The sequence below is a fragment of the Xenopus tropicalis genome, chromosome 4 (assembly GCF_000004195.4).
Source record: "Xenopus tropicalis strain Nigerian chromosome 4, UCB_Xtro_10.0, whole genome shotgun sequence".
NCBI classification, from domain to species: Eukaryota; Metazoa; Chordata; class Amphibia; order Anura; family Pipidae; genus Xenopus; species Xenopus tropicalis.
In genome coordinates this window covers 84,376,038-84,398,922 of record NC_030680.2, presented here as the reverse complement: position 1 = coordinate 84,398,922, position 22,885 = coordinate 84,376,038, and the positions used below count along the sequence as shown (strand labels likewise).

Genomic DNA, 22,885 nt, shown 5'->3' with positions numbered 1-22,885 from the left:
ATGCCAACTCTGGCCCTTTGTCAAGCTAAGGTACCAGGGTTCCCAGAAGTAAAAGTGGATTTCTGGTAGTGGCCCTGCCATTTGAAAGGCTCACATTGGCAAGGTCTTGTGTATATTTTACAGCAATCCTAAAATCCTACTACCTAAAAAATAGTCACGTGAGTAGGTTACGACTGGTGCTGAGGATCCAGCCTCTAAGTATTATTGAAGATATGTTTGAGTAACACTATAATTGGACAATTCTGAGGATTTTTGGTTATAGGTAAACTAAAATCATAGACAAAGAAAACTAATTTTGAGGGTTGGAATAGGCAACAAGAGGGAGAGGAATTTCTTTAGAGATCTCTTTATCAGTATCATGGTTTGGCTAATTGGTTCAGTACAATCTGACCATGTCCATGTCTGGCTGCATTACATGCAATATCATTGATTGTTGACCAATGGGGCTGAGTGAGAGGATGACCCAAGTGTAGTCTGTAAGTGGATAACTTTATTTGTATCATGCAGGGTGCATATATTTCTTTCTACTTTGCAATGTTATTTTTTGTGTTTGCCTTCCTTAACAGGCTCATCGGTGACATGTAAAATAAGGAGGTAAGCAGAGATTTTGCAGCAAACCCAGAGAATAAAGACAGCAAAATGTACTAATTAAGTAGTATTCCCCTAGTCCTTATTGCTTTGAACCATTGCAGACAATAAAAAAATGTGCTGGGATATCTATAAAGTGTTCATTTAGTTAAATAGTTCAAGAGATAAAAAAGAGGTTTTGAAAGCAAGCCTCGTCAGCACAATTACATAAAGGTCCCATCGCACACACCATTGTACATTGTTCCCTGGTCAGTCAAAGTGCAGACATTTCTGAATTGTTAATGCGGATGTCCAACCCCTAGTCCTGCAGCCATGTTTAAAAAGTAACTTCTAGCATCCCATAAAGGAGAAGGAAAACTACTGACACTGTTTACTCCCAATATATTAGCCACAATAGTGCAAGCTAGAACACTATATTTAATCTGTAGGATGCTTTACCAAGCTCTCTCTGTTTGTTTCAGATAGCAGCTATCATATTAGCTTGGTGTGACATTACTTCCCTGCCTGCATCTCTCCTGCTGCCTTGTCTCTCATTGCTGGCTTGTAGCTCTGGGCTTAAGGTGGCCATACACTATACAATAACCATCTTTCCTGCGACCATTGGTTGCAGAAAGGGTTGTTCGTCCACTGCACAAGCTGAATCGTCAGATATGCAGGTAGAAACAATAGAATTCTACCCTTATTTGATTAACAAGCCAAACGTGACCTACTGCCAATGTTTGAGGGCCTTCAAAGTTACCAAATCAAAATTTTCCATCCTGGCCGATTGTTGAGACAACTGATATCCAAGGCTATTGCTGATACCACCTACCTTGTCAACCCACCATACATGGACCAAATATTGTACAAAACCTCATTTTATACGATAGTATCAGTGTGTGAATGGCCAGCTTTAGATGACAGCAGGAAGGGAGAGGGGAGGGGGAGACAGGAGCAAGATGTGCAGTCTCTTGCCTGGAGCTGGATGGTTTGTGCTGAGATAGTAAATTTAATACAGAACCCCATGTGTGAACAACAGAAGCAAAGGAATGGTATGTTTCTTTTTACGGAGGACTCAGAGCAGCAATACTGTGAGTGTAACTGGGTGTATTTACATAGACCTTTCTGATACATCTTACATTGTTTTAACCTTTTCTTCTTCTTTAAAAGCCTTTGGCTGAAAGTTGGGCATCCTTTTTTCTTATATATGTATATATATTTATAAATGGTGCTTAGTAATGTCATTGGTTACGCTCTGATGCTTAGTGATGTCACTTGTGCTCTTGCCTACTGTATTAAATGCTCAAGGAACTCACAGACAGCTTCTAATTTCCTTATATGTTAAGGTTACCAGATTTTCAAAGTGAAATTCAGGGACAGGAAGGGGGTGCATATGCCACACTCACTTCTGGGCATGCCCCCATTGATGTACACCCCTTTAACATCACAGCCACATATGTGAATCTTAATATATTTCCCTAGAAAAGCTCCAAAATAATTTTATACATATTCTTTCCTTCAGTAACGGAAATGCTAGTGCAGGAAGTTTGTAGGATGTGGGAGAGGGAAGGGGGTCAGCTGACAGAAGATCACTCCTTCCTTCCCTGGAATAGCAACTATTGGCTGGGGTTGGCTCTACTGCCAAGGGGACAGCTGGGGACAACTGCTGCAGTCAGTGTTCCATGGAGACAGGAATGCTGAAACTGGGACTGATGGTAACTTTATTATATGTGGTACATAAATCCTTGTATAATGCACAACAGCCAAAAATAACCTTAAAATATGTCTACATAAATAGTGCTTAGTGGTATCGCTTGGCTTATGGAAACTTGTATATCTTTAAACAATGAACTAGCACTTTCTGTTATAGGTTTAGAAACAACCTACTTTCTAAAATGATACACAAGGAAATGATGCAGTACTAGTATGGTCCTCTGGTTTTAAAGATCCTCATGTGGCCGGATTTTGGCCCCTATGTAGATATACTGTGCAGTTATTAGGTAAGCACAGGTGTATGTACTGTATATACAGACTGGCAGTTGCTTCCAATTTGCAATATGATCCAGTGAGAGTAGTGTGTGAGGAGCTTGGGGTGTAATGGTTTGGAGAGCCAGGGGGAGGGCCACTGCTGCATTGTGTGCGATCACAGGCAGGCAAGACAAAGGCACTTTTCCCACACTGACTCCAGCAGGAGGCCTTCATACAGCCCCGCTAGGACCCGGTGTTTCCTGCAGGATGGCTGTACAGCCCTGCCCAGTGTAATCCCACAAGCCAGGGGAGAGGGAGGGAACTCGCAGGCCCATAATAAGGTCACGAACCCCTCGGATTCCTCCTCCCGGCAGTGGAATGCTCCTTGCACACTGACCCATGAGCCTGCTCGGGAGCTACCGGAAAAAGACCAATAACGATGGCTATGAATCTTTACAGCTGGTGGACAGCAACGGGGATACGAGTAACAAGGAGCGGCCGGGGAGCAGGCAAGGAGTGAGCGGGGCGGCGGCGGCAGTGACAGCCCAATCCGGAGCAGCGGCAGCAGCCAGAAGCCCGGCCAGGCAGGCAGACTGCGGCAGCAGCAGCACCATGGACAGCTCAGGTACTGACTCCGCTTCTCCTTCCCTGCTCCCTGCCTGGGACTCTGCCCGGCCATTATCCCTTATCCTACTCACTACTCAGCCTCAGCACCGTGCCTAAGCCAAAGGGCCTGGCTACTTGCACAGCCCGTATTTATACAACATACCCGCAGTCTCTCTGCTCATACCCTATTCTCATGCCATTTATCTCTTAATGATCTGTATTGGGTTTGGCCCCTATTCCCCAGGAGTTCATACAATAATAATAATAGTAATAGTTGGAGATAAAGGTGCCCTGGGCCATCACTTTAATGGCTTTTTGTTTAAAATATTTAGACATTATGCTTAGTCTTACACTTATAACAGTGTCAACATGTTAAAGCATTACTGGGATTCTGCCATGTAGGCCTGGTGAAGTTAAGGTGCCTAATGAAGGCCTCATTAAATGTGTTTTCTCCTCCCATTGGGCACCTTTTAAGCAAGTACATTACTCAAACATGTCTAAATAATAATCTAAATAATACACTTTGAGCAATATATTCATTTCAAGTTGTATAACTAGACTAGAGAATACCATGCTTTAAAAGGATCATCCAAACTATGTTTTTTATTTGTGCCTGAAAACAATCTGTTACCTGTAGTAAAGCTGAGTCATTTTGGGGGGAAAAAAAACTTTTCTTAACTTTTGAAAAAGTTAAAGGCCCCTTTGTACTAAGAATATGTAACCAAACTGTAGTCTCAAGCCTTCACAAAGCAGCAGTTTAGATGCTGAATCAGTTCTCTATGAGTTCCTCAACCAAATGTTTCCTCTGACTGCAAACAACTTGCTGGGAGTCCCAGGCAGATTGCACCTGCTCTGCATGAGTCAGCACTTTGCAGCATGCTTGGTTGTTTGAAGCAGGAAAATAAATGTTGGATCCAGGAAGGAAAGAAAAATACATTTATACCAGAAATTACAGTTTTTAAAGTTTGGGATGGTTTCATGGCTTTTTAAGAATCCTGCAAACATTTTTAGAGCTTTGTGTCAAATTGTTCTCCTTGCTATATAATGTTAAATACTGCAGTACAAAGTAACTATGTTACAGGTATGGGGACCTGGGGTATCTCAATACTTTAAGTCTACTTAATCATTAAACATTAAATAAACCTAATGGGATGTTTTTACTTCAAATAATGAATAATTGTATCTTTGTTGGGATCAAATACAAAGTACTGTCTTATTATTACAGAGCAAAAGGAAATGTGGATTATTTGCTTATAATGGAGTCTATGGGAGATGACCTTCCCATAATTTGGAGCTTTCAGGATAACAGGTTTCCAAATAAAAGATCCTATACATGTACTATAAATTTTAGGTATTTTTAAAAAAATGACACTTTTGAGCTTACAAAGGGAAGTGTAATGAAATGGTTAATTTTCATTGCTTCCTTCAAATCAGCAGTTCTGTCCTGATTTATTGCCTGGATGCTAGCTACAGTATATTTATAACAAAGTATTCAGGGCAATACTGATCCAAGATCCTATCATAAAAGCCATTGCTCAATCACTGCAAGATTTTGAGGCCATAGTATCATAAAACACAGAAACTGAAGTAATGAGAAAAACCTTATCAGGAGAGATGAATTTATATTTGTCACTCTCTGATGTTGGGTTATAGTTCTATCATTATACAGTCTTGCTCCATATCTTCAGTCGCACTGTATCTGACGCGAGACACACTTTAAGGATGTTAAGGGAAGCAATACAGGTATGGGCTTCATTATTCAGAAACCCGTTATCAAGAAAGCTCTGAATTACGGGAGGCTTGATAAATGTCCTGGTAAGGCCCAACCGTTGCCTTTCTCTTGTCTACGTTTTTGAGCCAATAAAACCAAGTTGTACCAAAAATATACAGATTAACAGTGTGCTGTGGTTACTTGGACCTGAATTACGGGAGGGGCGTCTCCCATAGACTCCATTTTAATCAAATAATTCAAATTTTTTTAAATTAATATATTTTCTCTCTATAATAATAGAACAGTACCTTGTATTTGATCCAAACTAAGATATAATTAATCCTATTTGGAGGCAAAACAATCCTATTTGGTGCAATTTATGTTTAAATCTTTTTTTCAATAGACTTAAGGTATGGAGTTTCAAATTATGGAAAGATCCCTTATTTGTAAATCCCTAGGTCCCGAACATTCTGGATAACAGGACCCATAGCAGAAAAAATGTTACAAGTTGCAGAAATGTAACCAAAGAGCTGATGTATAAATTCAACAGTCCAAAAGTTCAACCTCTGTATATGCAGAAGGTTATAGTAACACCTTTGGTTGTTACAGGGAAATGCCAATATCACATTCAAGGCAATGACACACAGGAGGCTTTGTGGCCCACAGGAAATTGTTTATGCAGGTAGCAGACCCCACTAGCCACAAGCTCTCTGTTTGCCAATCTAAAAGTTATTCTGCTTTGTGCAGACTACCACCCTGCAGTGTTACCTGCCTCCTCATATCTACTTGGTAGTGACCTTTGCCTTAGGGAAGCAACTATTGCAAGGACAGAGTCTGCTGCAGGCATGTCTGGGATTGGCCATGATGCTAGACAAATAGGAACTGAGGTCATTGTAGGGCTCCTTTCTAAATGGGCAAATTTGAATGTGGGCAGTAACCCATAGCAACCTGTGATGAGCTATGTTCCAGCCAGCTGCAGGTACAACAATGAAAGCTAACTTCTGATTGGTTGCCATGGGTTACTGGCCAGGTACAAATTTGCCTAGTGTTTATAAATGACCCACAGTGTGTTTTAAAATGTTGACTGAGAATGCATACTGCTGGAGGTGGAAGAACATACATTTTTCTACTTCTGGAGGCAGTACTTAAGGTACATGCCTGAGAGACAAACATACTGTAGATGTGGGACATATATACTGATGGAGAGATATATCTGGGGAGAGATGTACAGCAGGATGGACAGAGTAGGTAGTGTACTCGCAAATAAGCAAGCCGACAGAATGCATTACTATACTTTACATCATTATGTTTTAAACAGATGTTGTTTCATTTATAGTCCCTGTTTATAAAGGGAAAAAATCAGATAGCCTGCAAACCTATTAAGAAAGCCGTTTAGGTATTTCTTTCTACTCTGTGGTGTTCATGCCAATTGTGGTTACATTTAAAGCAGTTGGAAAAGTTATTTAAAATCTGGCTGGTGAATTACACTCTCTTTTACTGATAGACTAAAGGTCCCCATACACGGGCCGACTATAGCTGCCGATATCGGCAGCTAATCGGCCCGTGTATGGGGAGAGCAGAGCGGCCTGGCCGACCGATATCTGGCCTGAATTTGGCCAGATATTGATCGGCCAGGTTAGAAAATCCGGTCGGATCGGGGACCGCATCGGCTCATTGATGCGGTCCCCGAGCCGACTGCCCCATTGCTGCCCACATAATCCGATCGTTTGGCCCCAGGGCCAAATGATCGGATTATTTTTTTTTTTACCTAAATCCTCCCTGATATCGCCCACCCGTAGGTGGGGATATTGGGTGAAGATCCGCTCGCTTGGCGACATCGCCAAGCGAGCTGATCTGCTCGTGTATGGCCACCTTTAGGTTTAATACCAAAATGGCCTGACATGTACACTGTATGCAAAGGATTTCCATTTAGCCAAGTGAATGGAAGGATAAGTGCTGGCGCAATTATAGGACCTATTATCCAGAAAGCTGTAAAATGCAGCAATTCATTTTCCTGTAGTGGGGCTGATTCACTAAAGGTCGATAAGTGTTATCGCACTTTTTTTGTGCTAAAATTGATGCGAAAAAAATTGCACGATTCACATGCGTTAAATTTTGCGCTACTGCGTGCATTATTTTTACCACATTGCGTTAATTTTACTGCATTGCGTTAATTAGTGCACAGAAATAATACAAACACATGATTCACAAACACTTAAACGCATTAATATCGCATTTGTCTGTGCGAAAATTAACACCTACTTGAGGCAGGCGGTAATTATAGAAAAGTACAGTTCATGAGCTTTTGGCAACACAATAAGGACTTTGCAGTGTGACTTATTCAAGTATGTGTTGCCCCTAGATTGATGCAGCCTCCAGTTTGCAGGGAAATGGTCATTTTCTTAAAAGTAGTTTTACGAAAGTAATGCCATATATGGCTAATATGGTGTTTTTTCGCACGCGGCGACTATTTGTGCGCAATGCATTGATTAGCGTGTGTTCCGTCAAATACCGCACAAAAATAGTCTTCGCAACTAAATTAATGCAAGTATACTTTTAGTGAATCATGCGTTAAAACGTGAAAAATTAGACGCGATAAAATTTTTAACGCATGCTATAAATAGCGCTCGAAATATCGATCTTTAGTGAATCAACCCTAGTGTGTTTTAAACCAACCTCTTCATTTGTTTCTCTTTATACAGAGGACATTACTATGTTAGGTAACCAGGTCAATTTTATAAAAATATTTGAATGTTTTATTAGACTTAATGCTTTGTGCTTCATATCACGGAAGGACCAATTATCAAGAAAGTTTTCTGTATAAGAGATAAAGAAAACCTTAGTTACAAAGTATTCTATATAATAGATAATCTACCTGTAGCCTGTTAAACACAGGACCTATTTACAAAATAGGGTACATATTTCTCACTTACTACAGGGCCAATTTCAAGGTAGAGCAGAGCAGGCATTTCACCTGACCCCCCCCCAGCATTTAAGGAGTCCCTTGGGATGATAAAGTACAAAGGACACATCCAATTATATAATTGTTGTCAGATAAATTATTTGAATGTTTTAGTAGGCTGGTTACATTGTGCTTCATATTACAGAAGAACCTGTTATCAGGAAAACCTGAATATTTTGGATAACAGATAATCTACCTGTACCCTGTTAAACATAGGGCCTGTTACAACAAAAGGTACATATTTCTTTCGGGAAAGATTTTTAAATTCTGATGCTAATTGCACTGATTTCAGAGCTGTGAATCAGCAGAAAACAAAATGGGGAGCTACTGGGGTATCTTTGGGGGCACAGATCTTCCCTGCTAAAGGGCTGTGGTTGGCTTGGGCTGGTACAGAAGCACAAACATAATGTACAACTGCCCTACTTCTTTAGTTTGGCTTTAGTTCTCCTTTAAGTCACTTGTGACATAGACTTTTTTACTTTTGTTTTGTGATTGGGCAAACTAGGGGTATCATTGGAAGGGATGTACACTTAAGGTGGCCATACACGCACCGATATTATCGTACGAAACCTCGTTTCGTACGATAATCGGTGCGTGTATGGCATGTCAGCGAGCCGACCGATATCGCAGGAAGCTGCTGAAATCGGTCGGCTCGCCGATCGGCCAAGTTAGAAAATTTTGATCGGGCGCCATAGAAGGCGCCTGACCAAAATTCTCCCTTCAGAGCTGAATCGGCAGAAGGAGGTAGAAATCCTATTGTTTCTACCTCCTTACCTGCCGATTCAGCCCTGAATGGTGTGTGGCGGATCTGACGATGTTTCGTGCGACCGACGGTCGTACGAAACATCGTGAGATCGCCACGTGTATGGCCAGCTTTATGCAGATCACTTTATATTAGGCTTGCTGCCACAGCTTCATAGAAGAGAGTATAAAAATGTAACTGAGCAGCACAAAACCTTTTAATTAATGTATTCAGTACAAATTCAGTGTCATTATTTTTGTTGTAATATGCCCCTTCCCCAGGTCGGTGCTATTCCTTCTGTTGTCCAGAGCCTGTATCAGTTAATGTGTTGTCTCGTGCAACAGTGTAACTGCAGGTTAACCTTAACAGATGGGCTTCTTTGTGTTGTTGGTCATTTGCATTTTCTAGAAGAAAGGGAGATTTGTATTCTCAAGTTTCTAAACATTGATTGATACCTTAGGCTTAGGTTGTACAGCTTGCCAGCTATGCACAGGACAGCCTATGGAAATTTGTGCTGCACAAAACAACGTTTGCTATATGAAATGTCAATATAGATTTACACTTCAACCCGTAGTAGTTGCTGATGCTTCTCCTGCTCTTTATTCAAATGTGTTTTTGCTGACCGCTGATTAAAGGCAGATCTGTGCAGAGATGCAATATGGTGCTAACGGAATAGGACTTACTGTATTAGAATTTCAAATAATGCATTGTAACCATCATTAGAGTTAGGAAAATACTGTAGGCAGACAGGCTGTCAGAATGCACCATGTGAAGTTCTGAGCAGCAAGTCAGAATTTGCTCCAGAAGGGCAGGGAAGGATATCTAAGTTATAGCCTTCAACTAACAACTGATAATGAACCCTTTGGCTGCTTGTAAAATGAGTAGCTGGGGGGCACTAACAAATTCAACTGGGTTGACGCCAGAAGCATTACCACAACTAATCAGGTAATAGTTTTTTTCAGTCAGCTGCAGGTAGAACAATGTAAGCAAACATTTGATTGGTAGCTATTGGTTACTGTCCAGGTGTTAATTTGCTCACTGTTATATAAATACTGGTATAAATAAGCCCTGTAACAAAATAAATCTCATAGCTGATCTTCTCCTATGTAAGCGATTGTGTGCCTTTTGCTTATAGTGCAATGTCTGTTGCATCTGTGATCTGTGTGTAAGTTTGTGCTGAAAAGCGTTTATTTGGTTCTTCTTATACTAACTTCACCCATGTTGGCTGTTAAAGGCGAGGATTGTTGCCAGATGTGTAATAGCTGCCCTCAGTGGGACAACCCATAGGCATAAATAATCTGGAATGCAGATTAGAAGTAGATTAGTATGTTATAGTAACTCTGATAACCATGGCATGCCTAGGAAAATTAGCACCAATTACAGGATCTGTTATGGGGTGTTTCATATAAGAGGTATTTCTATAATTTGGATCTCCATACCCTAGAGGTATATTTTTCATGCTATGTAAAAAGTGGAGTGAAGCATTACCAGTGATATTGCCCAGGGCAACCAATTGGCAATTAGATTTCAAAAGTTAGAAAACCAAAGCAAAGCATCTGATTGGCCGCTATGAGCAACATCACTGGTAATGTTTTACGCCACTTTTTACACAGCATGATAAATATACCCCCTAAGTCTACTAAAAATAATTTAAACATTAATTAAACCCAATAGGATTGTTTTACCTCCAATAAGGATTGATTGTATCTTAGTTACCATCAAGAGATGGAGACCCTGACCCCCCAAGAATTAATTAGGGAATATGGTCTGCAAGCTATTTTTCAAATGTAATTGTTTTTATCTGGTTTTAAATTTTGTGTTTTAACAGGTATTATGGACTGGGTAATACAGGATAGACTGTAAAGAAGTAACAGTTTTTTGTATACAAATGTGGCAATGTAACAAGTTTTGTATCTAATGAGATGTTGTAAAGTGCCTATGAATAATGACCAGTAGATGGCGTGATAATGTTATGTATAAAAGGCTTTTTTCAGTGGTTGGTAAGCTTGAGAAAAGGCCAGGTTTGGGCCTGAAACGTCGCTTTATCCAAAAGCCATGTGTATTAAATAAAGGCTTTTTTAATGGAGACAAGAAGGTGCTGTTTGCTATTTTTCTACATGGTGTTTTGGATGGATGGTGGCCATTGAACAGACGTGCACCTGCCCCTGATTAAGAGAGAGACACAGGAGCTGAAGATTTAACACATTTCTCTTAGTTACCATTAAGTACAATGTACTGTTTTATTTTTACAGAGAAAAAGGAAATAACTTTTAAAAATTTGAATTATTTGATTTAAAATTGAGTCTATGGTGAGAGAAGGCCTTCCCATAATGTGAAGCTTTCTGGATAATCAATCCCATAGGGCTTCCTTTACTTGAATAGATTCAGTGTATGTGCTTTATAGTTATATAAGACACTTCACTGATACAGTGTTCCTCTAAAATGTTACAATACTAAGTTCATACATGTTTGTTTTAAGAGAGTACTGGCATTAAAATTATGGGTTTCCAGATAAAAGATCCTATACTTGTACTTGTTGTAGTGTGACAGTTAAATTAGTAATCATGTTAGGCTGTATTTTATGTAATAATTAAAGATACAGTATGCCAGTTAATTTACTATAGTTACCTAGTTACGTTGGGTTGAAAAAAGTCCATCAAGTTCATCAAGATTAATCCTTCCAAGCAAACCAAAAGGCACACCGCTATGTGCACAAAAGATTCTGTCTATGGATATTTGCATTTTCACGTGAGAACTGCAATACCGAAAGAGACATTCCCCGTCGATATACACACACCAATGCAGTATATAACTGGGGTGCCTCAAGTCTTGGAGATTACCTTAGCAGAGTGCAAAAGTTTGGCAGACCCACTAATATATACAGTAATGCAATTATCTGTCATAAGATATTACAGGAGCAGCTAACCGTTTTTATCTGAAGTGATGTAATTATGCTATATCGGTATACCTAAAGCACACTGTGTTATACATACAGTAATGCAACTGTGAATTGGTTGTGTTATTGACTTTATATACGTTTTGGAATTAACAGTTTGTGTTAAAATGTTATACAACAAATAATACTACAGAATAGGGAATATGTTCTAGGCAGACCATGGAAGTAGTTTAGATCCAGAGCATACTACAGAGACACAGAAGTAGATCTATGTGTTGGCAAATTAAAAGCAAAATATGTAAAACTGCAGGGTGGTTGGTGGCCTTTGAACAGTTCTGAACTTAGCAGCATATAAACAATATTTAAATCTGCTGAGAAATCTCCACACAACAGGGCTTTGAACCACATAGCCGAGCCTGTTCATTGGGTATGTACCATGCAGCATTGCTGTTGATCTCATTCCTATATTTTCTTATTGTAAGAATGTCTTCCTTGTCCCCATTTACTGTATCTTTCTGCCTATGTACTAGATATTTTGTCACCCTATACATTTCTGTACATTATGAACTTTTAAGAACGAACCTGAAACTCCATAGCAATATTTTCTTTGTGAATTGGTATGCACCAAGTCCAGGACTTGGTTTGGGATTTGGCCAAGATTCAGCCTTTTTCAGCAGGATTTGGATTCGGCTGAATCCATGCCTCTGGCTGAATCAAACCCTTAAATTCATGTGACTTTTTGTCACATAAACATGAAAGTAGAAAATCTTTCACTGCACGCCCGTCCTAGATTTTGCAAATTAGGGTTCAGTTCAGTATTCTGCCTAATCTTTCACAAAGGATTTGGGGTTCATCCTAAAATAGTGGCTTGGGTGCATCAATTTGTTATATTGCTTGTTGATGCATAATGCCTTATTTCATAAGCAATTTGCCATTTGTTTTTGTGCTTTTCTGTCATCTTTAAGGGCAGCGTTTTTCAACCACTGTTCCGCGGCACACTAGTGTGCCGCGAGATGTTGCCTGGTGTGCCGTAGGCAGGGCCGCAATTTTTACTTTCAAAGGGGGCCCGGCGATGCTACAGTTTTTCTTAGTAGCTCGGGCCCCCTTTAATAAAATACGGGCCCTGTCATTGGTTGCGCCCCGTGTGTACGGGTGACGTCAGTACGCATGGGGCGCAACGTTATAAAAGGGCCTGTGTGCGGTCGCGTGTAGGCAGAAGTGCAGAGGCGGCGCGCGTGAGGGGAAGATGCTGCTGAAGCCGCCGAAGAGCAGAAGTAAAATGCTGCTGGGCACCAATGTATTAGGGGGGGCCACGGGGCACACTGACTTATGGGGGCGCTGCTGCTGGGCACCAATGTACTAGGGGGGCTGGCTCTTGGCACCAATGTACTGGGGGGCACTGCTGCTGGGCACCAATGTACTAGGGGGGCACTGCTGCTGGGCACCAATGTACTAGGGGAGCACTGCTCTTGGCACCAGTGTACTAGGGGAGCACTGCTCTTGGCACCAATGTACTAGGGGAGCACTGCTCTTGGCACCAGTGTACTAGGGGGGCACTGCTCTTGGCACCAATGTACTAGGGGAGCACTGCTCTTGGCACCAGTGTACTAGGGAGGCACTGCTCTTGGCACCAGTGTACTAGGGGGGCACTGCTCTTGGCACCAATGTACTAGGGGGGCACTGCTGCTGGGCACCAATGTACTAGGGGGGCACTGCTCTTGGCACCAATGTACTAGGGGGGCACTGCTGCTGGGCACAGAGTTAAATTTTTTAACATTTTCTAATGGTGGTGTGCCTCGTGATTTTTTTCATGAAACAAGTGTGCCTTTGCCCAAAAAAGGTTGAAAAACACTGTTTTAGGGTTTCATTTTCTGTTGTAGATGATGGCTTTTTTGTGAAAGCACAGGGTGCGAATGTAATAGGTACTGACAGAGGTAAAATCTGATTTATTTAAAGAAGTGGGATAGCGCAGGCCATACCCATGATTGGTAATTTTTCCACAAAATTTAAAGAGATAGATGAGAGCATTATAGATTAAACACAATGTTAACCATCTGAAATGTAACCAGCATATTGTAATGCATTAGTTGTAAATGAACAAACAGAAATGAAGGGGAGCTGTGGAACCTTCAGACTTGGGGCATCTGACAGGAGCTAACATAAAATGCCCCGACAGTCAGGCAATTTGATCAAGATTACCCATTCTGTCAGACCAGGGCTTGGAACCTATGGTTAATTGAAGTGTGTCACCTTGCAGCCAGCCTAACAAGAGACATGCAGTACATGCATAGATTTGGTGGACAGGTGAGCTGATTTTGACATGCAGTTATGACCATGTTGGGGAGTGGCCCCATCAGATTGCAGTCTGTGTTTCCAGATCCACAGGTCTCATTTATATCTTTTAGTTTGCTATAAAGCGAGATCACTTGATTTCCCAGAAAATGGATATCCTAACAGGGGCACCAGCCCGGGGTAAAAGGTCGGCGATTTAAGTCACTTGGGGGTGCCTAACATTTTTGCACCCCCAAGTGACTTAGGCTTTCCTTCTCCTTTTAAGCCTCTTTTTTCTAGTGACCAATTTTTCATCAGTAAAGCTTATTCCCTAAAAAATATATTACTATACACAGTATTATACATTGTTATTAGGCAAAAGGTAAATAAGTTGTATTCTGATAACCACTTATCTGGCAGGAATCATAAATTCTTTGGAACAGGCTAGATTTGGCAGGGAATGGTTTAAGGCAATTTGTGCATTCATAATAAGTGCCTTATTAAGCTATAGGCTAATGATTAATAGCTGTGACTAAACAGATTTATTTGGCCATTACATTGCGGTGGATTAAGTCAATTCATGAATATTATGGTGGAAGATATTCCTTTATGGTATGGTTATATACTTAAAGGACAAGGAAAAGCTAAGTCACTTGGGGGTGCCAAAATTTTAGGCACCCCCAAGTGACATTAATCGCTTACCTTGTACCCCGGGCTGGTGCCCCTGTTAGGAGAAAACAGCACCAGCCCGGGGTACCTGGAGCGAGCGCTTCCTACTTCCTGCTTCATTTTGCCGGGACCCCACGACAGGCGCATGTGAAAAGCCGACTTCTCTGTTAAAGTTCGACTTTTCACTCTACTGCGCATGCGCGCGCGAGCAAAGACGGAAAGAGGAAGCGCTGCAGCTACCCCGGGCTGGTGCTGTTCTCTCCTAACAGGGGCACCAGCCCGGGGTACAAGGTAAGCGATTTAAGTCACTTGGGGGTGGCTAACATTTTGGCACCCCAAGTGACTTTGCTTTTCCTTCTCCTTTAAGCCTATTTTTTTTCTAGTTGTTCTATGACAAAGATCAAAAATATTATTATACTGGTATGGGATCCCTTATCCGGAAACCTGTTATCCAGAAAGTTCCGAATTATGGAAAGGCCATCTCCCATAGACTCCATTATAAGTAAATAATTCTAATTTTAAAAAATGATTTCCTTTTTCACTATAATATTAAAACAGAACCTTGTACTTGATCCCAACTAAGTAATAATTAATCCTTATTGGAGGTAAAACAAGCCTATTGGGTTTATTCAATACTTAAATGATTTTTAGCAGACTTAAGTTATGGCAATCCAAATTGCAGAAAGATCCCTTATCCAGAAAACCCCAGGTCCCGAGCATTCTGGATAACAGATTCCATACCTGTATATTTTTTTTATATATATTTTTGTTAATTAGTTACAAACACAAACAAACACAAATCAATGAGACTTACATGGAATGTCACTGTTGACTAGAAATTATGGATATGGACTGAAGTAGGTCGGGGATCATATTAATATTGAATGTGGTTCTGTATTTCTGTGCACCTCATATGTAGGAGACTGGGGGCATATTGCTACGAAAAGAAGAATTTTATATGTTGATGGGAATCAACATATAAATGGGAATGTAATAGAACATAATATTATAATATATTTGTATTCTAGGTGCATCGTCTCCAGATCTGGAATCCAACTATGGAGGTGGGCTCTTGGATATTGTTAAAGGCGGAGCAGGTCGTCTTTTCAGCAACTTGAAAGATAACCTTAAGGACACACTGAAGGATACTTCTTCTAAAGTGATGCAATCAGTTGCAAGGTAACAGTCTTTTATTTAAATAAATTTATATTTATTATGATATAAGGGTTGATTCACTAAAGTGCGATAAAACGAGCGCTATTTATAGCATGCGGTAAAAATTTTATTGCATCTTATTTTTCGCGACTTAACGCACGATTCACTAAAAGGATACTTGCGTATTACTACTCGCGTAGTTATAAAACAGTACCATGTAGTTGATCCGAAATAAGATATAAATAATCCTTATTGGATGCAAAACAATCCTATTGGGTTTAATTAAAGTTTTATTGCCTTTTCAGTAGACTTAAGGTATGGAGATCCAAATTATGGAAAGGCCCCTTATCTGGAATACCCTTGGTCCCAAGCATTCTGGATAATGGGTCCTATACCTGTATTCAGGTTGTTGATTTGTTGGTTAAGCACACTAGATTCCTAGTATTTTCCATATCACAGCTCCAATAATATTTAACAGGAATCATAGCAAATACTTGAGTTCACCTATTCTGTGATTTTTTGCTGAGCTTTGACTCTTAATTTGTTTCTGCAGCTACACAAAAGGAGAGCTGGACATTTCCTATATTACCTCAAGGATTATTGGTAAGCATTTATTTAGGAGTGTAGTATATATATATATAGCATCTTCATATGTTATGTGGGTGGGCAAAGTAACAGAAACACAAAATATATATATTAATATGAATGGTCGTCTAAGCAGTAGAGACTTTTCAGAATAGCATTAGCCCTCTTTGGAATGCTGCCATACAAAGTGTGTGTAGTGCAAATGCACGAAGTAGGTTATTAGAAGAAGAGATTCCAATTAATTGAACACTCCAGTTCACTTATAAAGTGATTATTGGATGGTAACTGGTGACATGATACAGTCATTTCACCTGACTTTGTTTATCACTATGTATGGGGTCATTATTCTTTTTTAATATAGAAACATCATGATGGAACACTATTTGAAACTATGGTAAATATGGACCTAGAACAAGGCCTTATATTCCTTTGCTGGGATAACTGGGTATTGTGGGGGTGACAAGCCTGACCCATTTAATTTGGTAGAGAGTATAGATTCATATGTGGCCAAAGGCAGTGTGTAGAGATAAGATGCAATGAGTGTAAAGAGAGGGAATTGGACAGATACATGTAACTCAGCAGGAATGTATCTGGCTACAGATGTGTGGTATGCACATATAAAATACTTGAGATAAAATTGTCAGGTTACTGAATTTGTTTTGTGATGTTTGACCTGAAAAAGAAACATACTTATTTTACTTTTTTTATTTCAATAATATACTTTTATCTACATTATTGGTTTCAGTGATGTCGTTCCCAGCAGAAGGAGTGGAACTGGGTTTCAGAAACCACATTGAAGATGTGCGTTCATTCTTAGATTCAAGGCATCTGGAGCATTACACAGTGTTCAATTTGTCTCAAAAATCTTACCGTAGTGCCAAGTTTCACAACAGGGTATGTTTTTTGGCATTCTATGTGAAAAGCAAAAACTGCTAAAAATCACTGCATTCCTCAAATGTCAGACAGTGCCCCATTATGTACACATTTGTTTAAAAAAAATGATATTGCTGACAGTTTATCCTGTTACTTTCTGTACTCTAGTACACAAACTGCTGGCTATAGAACAGTTATCAGGCAATCAGAAAACTCCACAGGGGTCATACATTTTAAAAGAAAAGGCCCTGCGTGTTTATGTCTTGCAAACCTAGCAAAAGTCTGAAATTGAATTATTTTGACCACCAGCTAAATGTTAATTTTTGAATAATAGTTCTATGGAACATTTTGTCATATTCTTGCCATGCCTGTTAAGAGATGTTCTATTGCACCCATCTTCCTGAATTTAAAAACACTTAATATGGGTATTAGTGAGAAAGCCAGCAAAATTGTGGGCCTAATTTAAGAACACACATGTTAAAGTTCACTAGTGCAGCTTCCATTTGGCACATGTTAGTAAATGAGACTTTCTGTACTTGAGACATATAATTATAGGTATGTTTATGTATCCCACTTAGGTCTCTGAATGCAGCTGGCCTGTAAGACAAGCTCCAAGTCTGCATAATTTATTTGCAGTTTGTAAGAACATGCACAACTGGTTACAGCAGAACCCCAAAAATGTCTGTGTAATACACTGCATGGTAAGTCAAGTCTTATTTTATTTACTTTGTAAAGAATCTTGCACATGTGCAACTGTAAAATTATGCATCAGCTATTATTGTACTTGACCCTATGGCAGTTGCAAATTGACTTGTTTGTGATTGTGGGTAGTACTGCACACTTAAAATAACTGTACCAAAGGTGAGTTTATTTTCCCAGTGAAAAAAGGAGGGGAGCACTCCCAACACTAATTTGTAATTACATTGGTGGTGGGACTCCCACTCATATGGCCAAATGAATAAGTGCAGAAAACTGGGGCCCAGCACACACCAAAAATGCAATGCTGTGTTAGTGTTTTATTGTGACCTTCCAGAGAACACAGCATTGCATTATTTGTGAGTGCTGGGCCTCTTTTTTCTACAGTTGTGTTTTTTTTCTATGAAATCATATTTTCATATTGAATTTTATATGTTCTAAAATATATTCAATACTGTCTAACTCAAAGACTGACTTAGAATTACAGTAAGTTCTATACTGCTCAATGTTAGATTGTAAGCTCTACGGAGCAGGGACCTCCTTCCTATTGTGTCTCATACCACATGGCACTTATATATATATATATATTTATTGTATTTATTTATTATATCACTTGTCCTCCCTGTGTGTAATTGTGTATATTGTAAGACTGTACAGCGCTGCGTACCCTTGTAGCGCTTTATAAATAAAGTTATACATACATACATACAAATATAGCTGGCACTCAGTGGATGCCTTGCTTCTCACTACATGGTAGCTGCTCCTGATGCGTAAAAATATGCAAAATATGTTTCTGTTTTTCTGATTAAAAGTGTACCTTTATATCTGTTATGTTCTCAAGCTCCAGCAATTCTAATTCTAGTTTCAGATCAGATGGTTCAGAAGGTGTCGACCCAAGTTGTCCTTGGTAAAAAAAAAATCCACCCACCCTTTTTTTGTGCTGCTGTGGAAAATATAGTACTTAAAGGAACAGTAACGCCAAAAATGAAAGTGTATTAAAGTATTTAAAATATAATGTACTGTTACCCTGCACAGGTAAAGTTGTGTATTTGCTAAAGTAACAGTACTATAGCTTATATAAATAAGCTGCTGTGTAGCCATGGGGGCAGCCATTCAACCTGGAAAAAAGGCACAGTTACATAGCAGATAACAGATTAGCTCTGTAGAATATAATGGGGCTTTATCTGTTATCTGCTATGTGCCTGTGCCTTTTCTCCTTTGAATGGCTGCCCCCATGACTACTCAGCAGCTTTGTTTATATAAACTATAGTAGTCTTTCTGAGGCAAACACACCAGCTGTACCAGCACAGAGCAACAGTACATAATATCGTAATTATTTTTATACACTTTCATTTTTTGGTGTTACTGTTCCTTTAAGTAAATATTTGGTGCAACAGCCCTGTAAGGACAATGTTGTCATGCAGATGGGTGAACTGTATTGTTCTGTCAGCCAAAACATGTAATAAGATAAAAGTGATCTACAGCTTCACTCGCTTCTGCATCTGCTGCTGCCCTATCCATACAAAAAGACTGGGCGGAGATAGCTGAAATTTTCAATTTAGACAAACTGATATGATAGAATCACAGGATGATATGTTGAACCCCCCAGGGTTCTATTCCAGATAGTTCAATATGACCCCCTTAAAAAGATACTGACACCTAAAATGAAACTGTTTTTTGAAATATAACATTGTCTTTGTATAAGCTTTATAATTTTGCCATAAAATGATTTGCCTAAAGCTTTTACATTACCTATCTCATAGAGGTATAGGATCTGTTATCTGGAAAGCTTAAAGTATGAATATTCAAATTATGGAAAGACCCCTTATCTGAAAACCTCCAGGTCCCAGGCATTCTGGATAACAGGCCCTATTCCTGTACCTCACTGATGCCATATTCGTGCAGCAGGAGGCCATTAGCATTAGAAGCTATAACTGACAGGTTGAGATGGGACAGTCAGTTTGGCAAAACTGTCAGGTTTAGGAACTTCAAGTAACAATTACTTACAAAAGCAAACCTATTAGCAAAAAACAATCAAAATGACCTATAGGTAACTTTTATGGGCTTAATTAAAATGTCAATTAATTGTCAATTAGAGTTTGTTTTACTTGAAATCCTTAAACCTGACTGATTTGCCAACCTGACTGTCCCACCTCAGCCTGTCAGTTATAGCTTCTAATGCTAAATAGAATAAACTTGCATATGGATTGCTTAAATAAAAAACTTGAATACCTTGAATTTTTAGAGTTTACAAACTTGAAAAACTCGATAAACTCGAGTTTGAAAATATGGCTTGACTTTGCCTTGGACAACTTCCATTGACTTCTATAGAAACGCGCAAGCTTTTAGATTTGCACTTAATAAATACCAGACAAGATATTCTTGCTGTACCCCAAACAGGTCCATAAAATACTATACCATAGCAGTACAAAAACACAAGTCATTTAGTGATACATTTGGTATATAGGGGTCAATGCACAACAGTTAGTTGTTTACTTAGCAGGTTGTGGTGTTTTTTTAGATCTACTGTATCTGACATCTACAGTATAAAAGGTCTGCTAATCTATGAAAAATATTATTTCAAATGCAGATTTGTTGGCCATAAAATGTAGATCTTCATTCAGAGATGCTTGTTTTGCTTAACCACCATCTGGGCCATAAGCAGATTGTTTCCATTTTGCTAAATAAAGCCCATCATATGTTTTTTTTTCATTCCTATACAGGATGGTCGTGCAGCCTCAGCAGTCTTGGTCAGTGCTATGTTTTGTTTCTGCCATCTCTTTTCGAACCCCATCTCTGCAATTCAGTTACTTAATGCTAAACGCCCAGGAATAGGACTATGGCCGTCACATAGGAGGTTTGGATCTTTTATTTGTCACTGTTGTGTATTCACTGTAATGCTCTAAACAAGTACAGTATCGGCTATTACATAGCTGGTGTATAGCTCTACAGCTACTACTGAAATGTAGTATATCGAAAGCTCCTTAACTACACTCTGGGCTAAGCGCGGCTATTTAAGGCTGTAAGATCCCAATATGCATGTTGTACACATGTCATCGTCAGAATATATTTTTGATAAAGTAAATATCGTGCCATGTTACACTTTAGTGAACAAACTGCCTGATGTATTTTACTATACAGTATACACCAATAAGTAACTAGCTTTAATCCATCCAGTACAGTTCAAATTGTGCAACGATAGATATGAAAATGTTACAGCAAAACCCAGATACATTTGAAAATGCTGCGGTACCTGTGAAATAAACTTACCCTTGTACTTTTGCAGGTATATTGGCTATATATGTGACCTGGTATCTGACAAGCCTCCGCAGCTCCACCGCAAACCTATTATTATTAAATCTGCCACCATCAGCCCGGTACCATGTTTCAACAAGCAAAGAAATGGCTGCCGGCCATTCTGTGAAATTCTTATTGGAGAAACTAAAATTTTCAGCACAATGCAGGACTATGAAAGGATGAAGTAAGTCTTTTGTTGCTGGCTTTCCCTTATGAGTTTTTGAATTATTTACTTTCATCTTCTGCCTCTTTTCAGCTTTTAAATGGGGTCACTGACCTTGGCAGCCAAAAACTATTGCTCTGTGAAGCTACAATTGTATTGTTATTTTCTATTATTAAAGTCCTATTTAGGAACTCTTCTATTAATATAGCAACCAGTTATCTGAAAAGTTGTTAATCAAAAAGCTAAATGACTGAAAACCACAAAAAGAAAAAAAAAGTCCAACTACAAATTTTCTTAGATTAACAATGTCTACATTATACTAAAAGTTAATTTAAAGGTGAACTACCCTTTTAACTTGGAGAGTTCAAACTTGCAAGGGTCAATAGGCTTTTGTGTCATATAAAATGGTTCTAGGTAAGAAATAACAATATTAGAGATGCACCGAATCCTGGATCCGGTTCGGGATTCAGTCGAATCCCGAGGTTTTTTTAAGGATTTGGTTTTGGCCGGATCTGTGGTCCTGGCCGAACTAAATCCAAATTAGCAGAAATTAGCGTATGCTAATTAGAATTCTGAAAGGGTTAAATGGGCATTAAAAACAATTTTCGCCGCGCGATCCTAATCGTGCTAATTAGGATTCGGATTTGGCTGAATCCTGCTAGGTGGGTTTGGGGGTTTCAAAAACTACTGCATATAGGTAGACCAGACACAGCAGGGACACAGAAACACTGGAATTAATCAATTTTTCAATACTTGAGGTGTTTCCTGGGGACACATGTTCAAAAACAGTATTGTCAATATTTATTAACGAGGAGTAACTGTTATCATCAAGTTTCTAGTGTATTTATTAAATGGGATCGCACCCAAAGACTCTTTTTTGTATAATGGAAAAAATGTAGTGAAGCAACTGACCAATATAATCAGGGCCGGATTTCTCTCCGGTGCGCCCCAAGGCCGCCCCTGTGGGAGTCCCCCATGTGCATGCGCGAACGCGCACCCCGGTGCGCATGCGCGAACGCGCCCCCACTGCGCATGCGCAAAGCGCCAGCTCCCCATTGCTCATGCGCGAACGCTCTTTTTAACTCCCATACGGAGCAGTGGGGAGAGGTCCCGATTGCTCCGTATGGTAGCAAAATTAAAAAATGTTCTTGCGGCGGGGCGGCATGCCGCCCCTAAACTTCTGCCGCCCTAGGCCCGGGCCTTTGTGGCCTCTCCACAAATCCGGGCCTGAATATAATAATTCAATATGTTTAGTGGTTGCAAAGTTATTTGTAAATATAATATCAACTTGAAGCAGGGTTTGCTGTTTCTGACTCTTGAAACAAGGTAGCAGTAGTCCCAGTCACCTGGCTTGTACTATGTTTTTTCAGAAGTCCGCACCAGTAGAGTTGAATATAAACAGCCACACAGATTAACTATTAACTATTTAAACTATTGAAAATGTGCAATCGATTTATAATACAAAATTACTTGGAATTATATCATTATTCTTAAACTGTTTTTGGGTAAACAGTACCTTGAGGAAATGAAATAACTGGCAAAGGCACAACTAATACTGTACAGGTATGGGATCTTTCTGTAATTTGGATCTCCATACATTTAGGGGTCTATTCATTAAAGTACGAGTTCAAATCCCAAAATGGGAAAAAATTCGGATTAAATATGATAATTTCTGATGATCGCAAATATCACAAAAATGCTTACGAAATTAGTCACGAAGTTTT

The 22,885-nt window shown here is 39.5% G+C and overlaps 1 protein-coding gene across 3 annotated transcripts in view; it reads left to right on the top strand.

The window, feature by feature from the left end:
- dnajc6 (DnaJ heat shock protein family (Hsp40) member C6) overlaps positions 1-22,885 on the top strand; it is a 50,839-nt gene that overhangs the window by 10,527 nt on the left and 17,427 nt on the right. Inside the window, 7 exon segments of one of the 3 annotated variants that reach the window (NM_001126675.1) lie at positions 2,995-3,160; positions 15,421-15,571; positions 16,101-16,150; positions 16,878-17,026; positions 17,584-17,706; positions 20,425-20,558; positions 20,988-21,182. In NM_001126675.1, coding sequence (NP_001120147.1) covers positions 3,148-3,160; positions 15,421-15,571; positions 16,101-16,150; positions 16,878-17,026; positions 17,584-17,706; positions 20,425-20,558; positions 20,988-21,182 — 815 coding nt within the window. In that variant the 5' untranslated portion in view covers positions 2,995-3,147. 3 annotated transcript variants of the gene reach the window in all.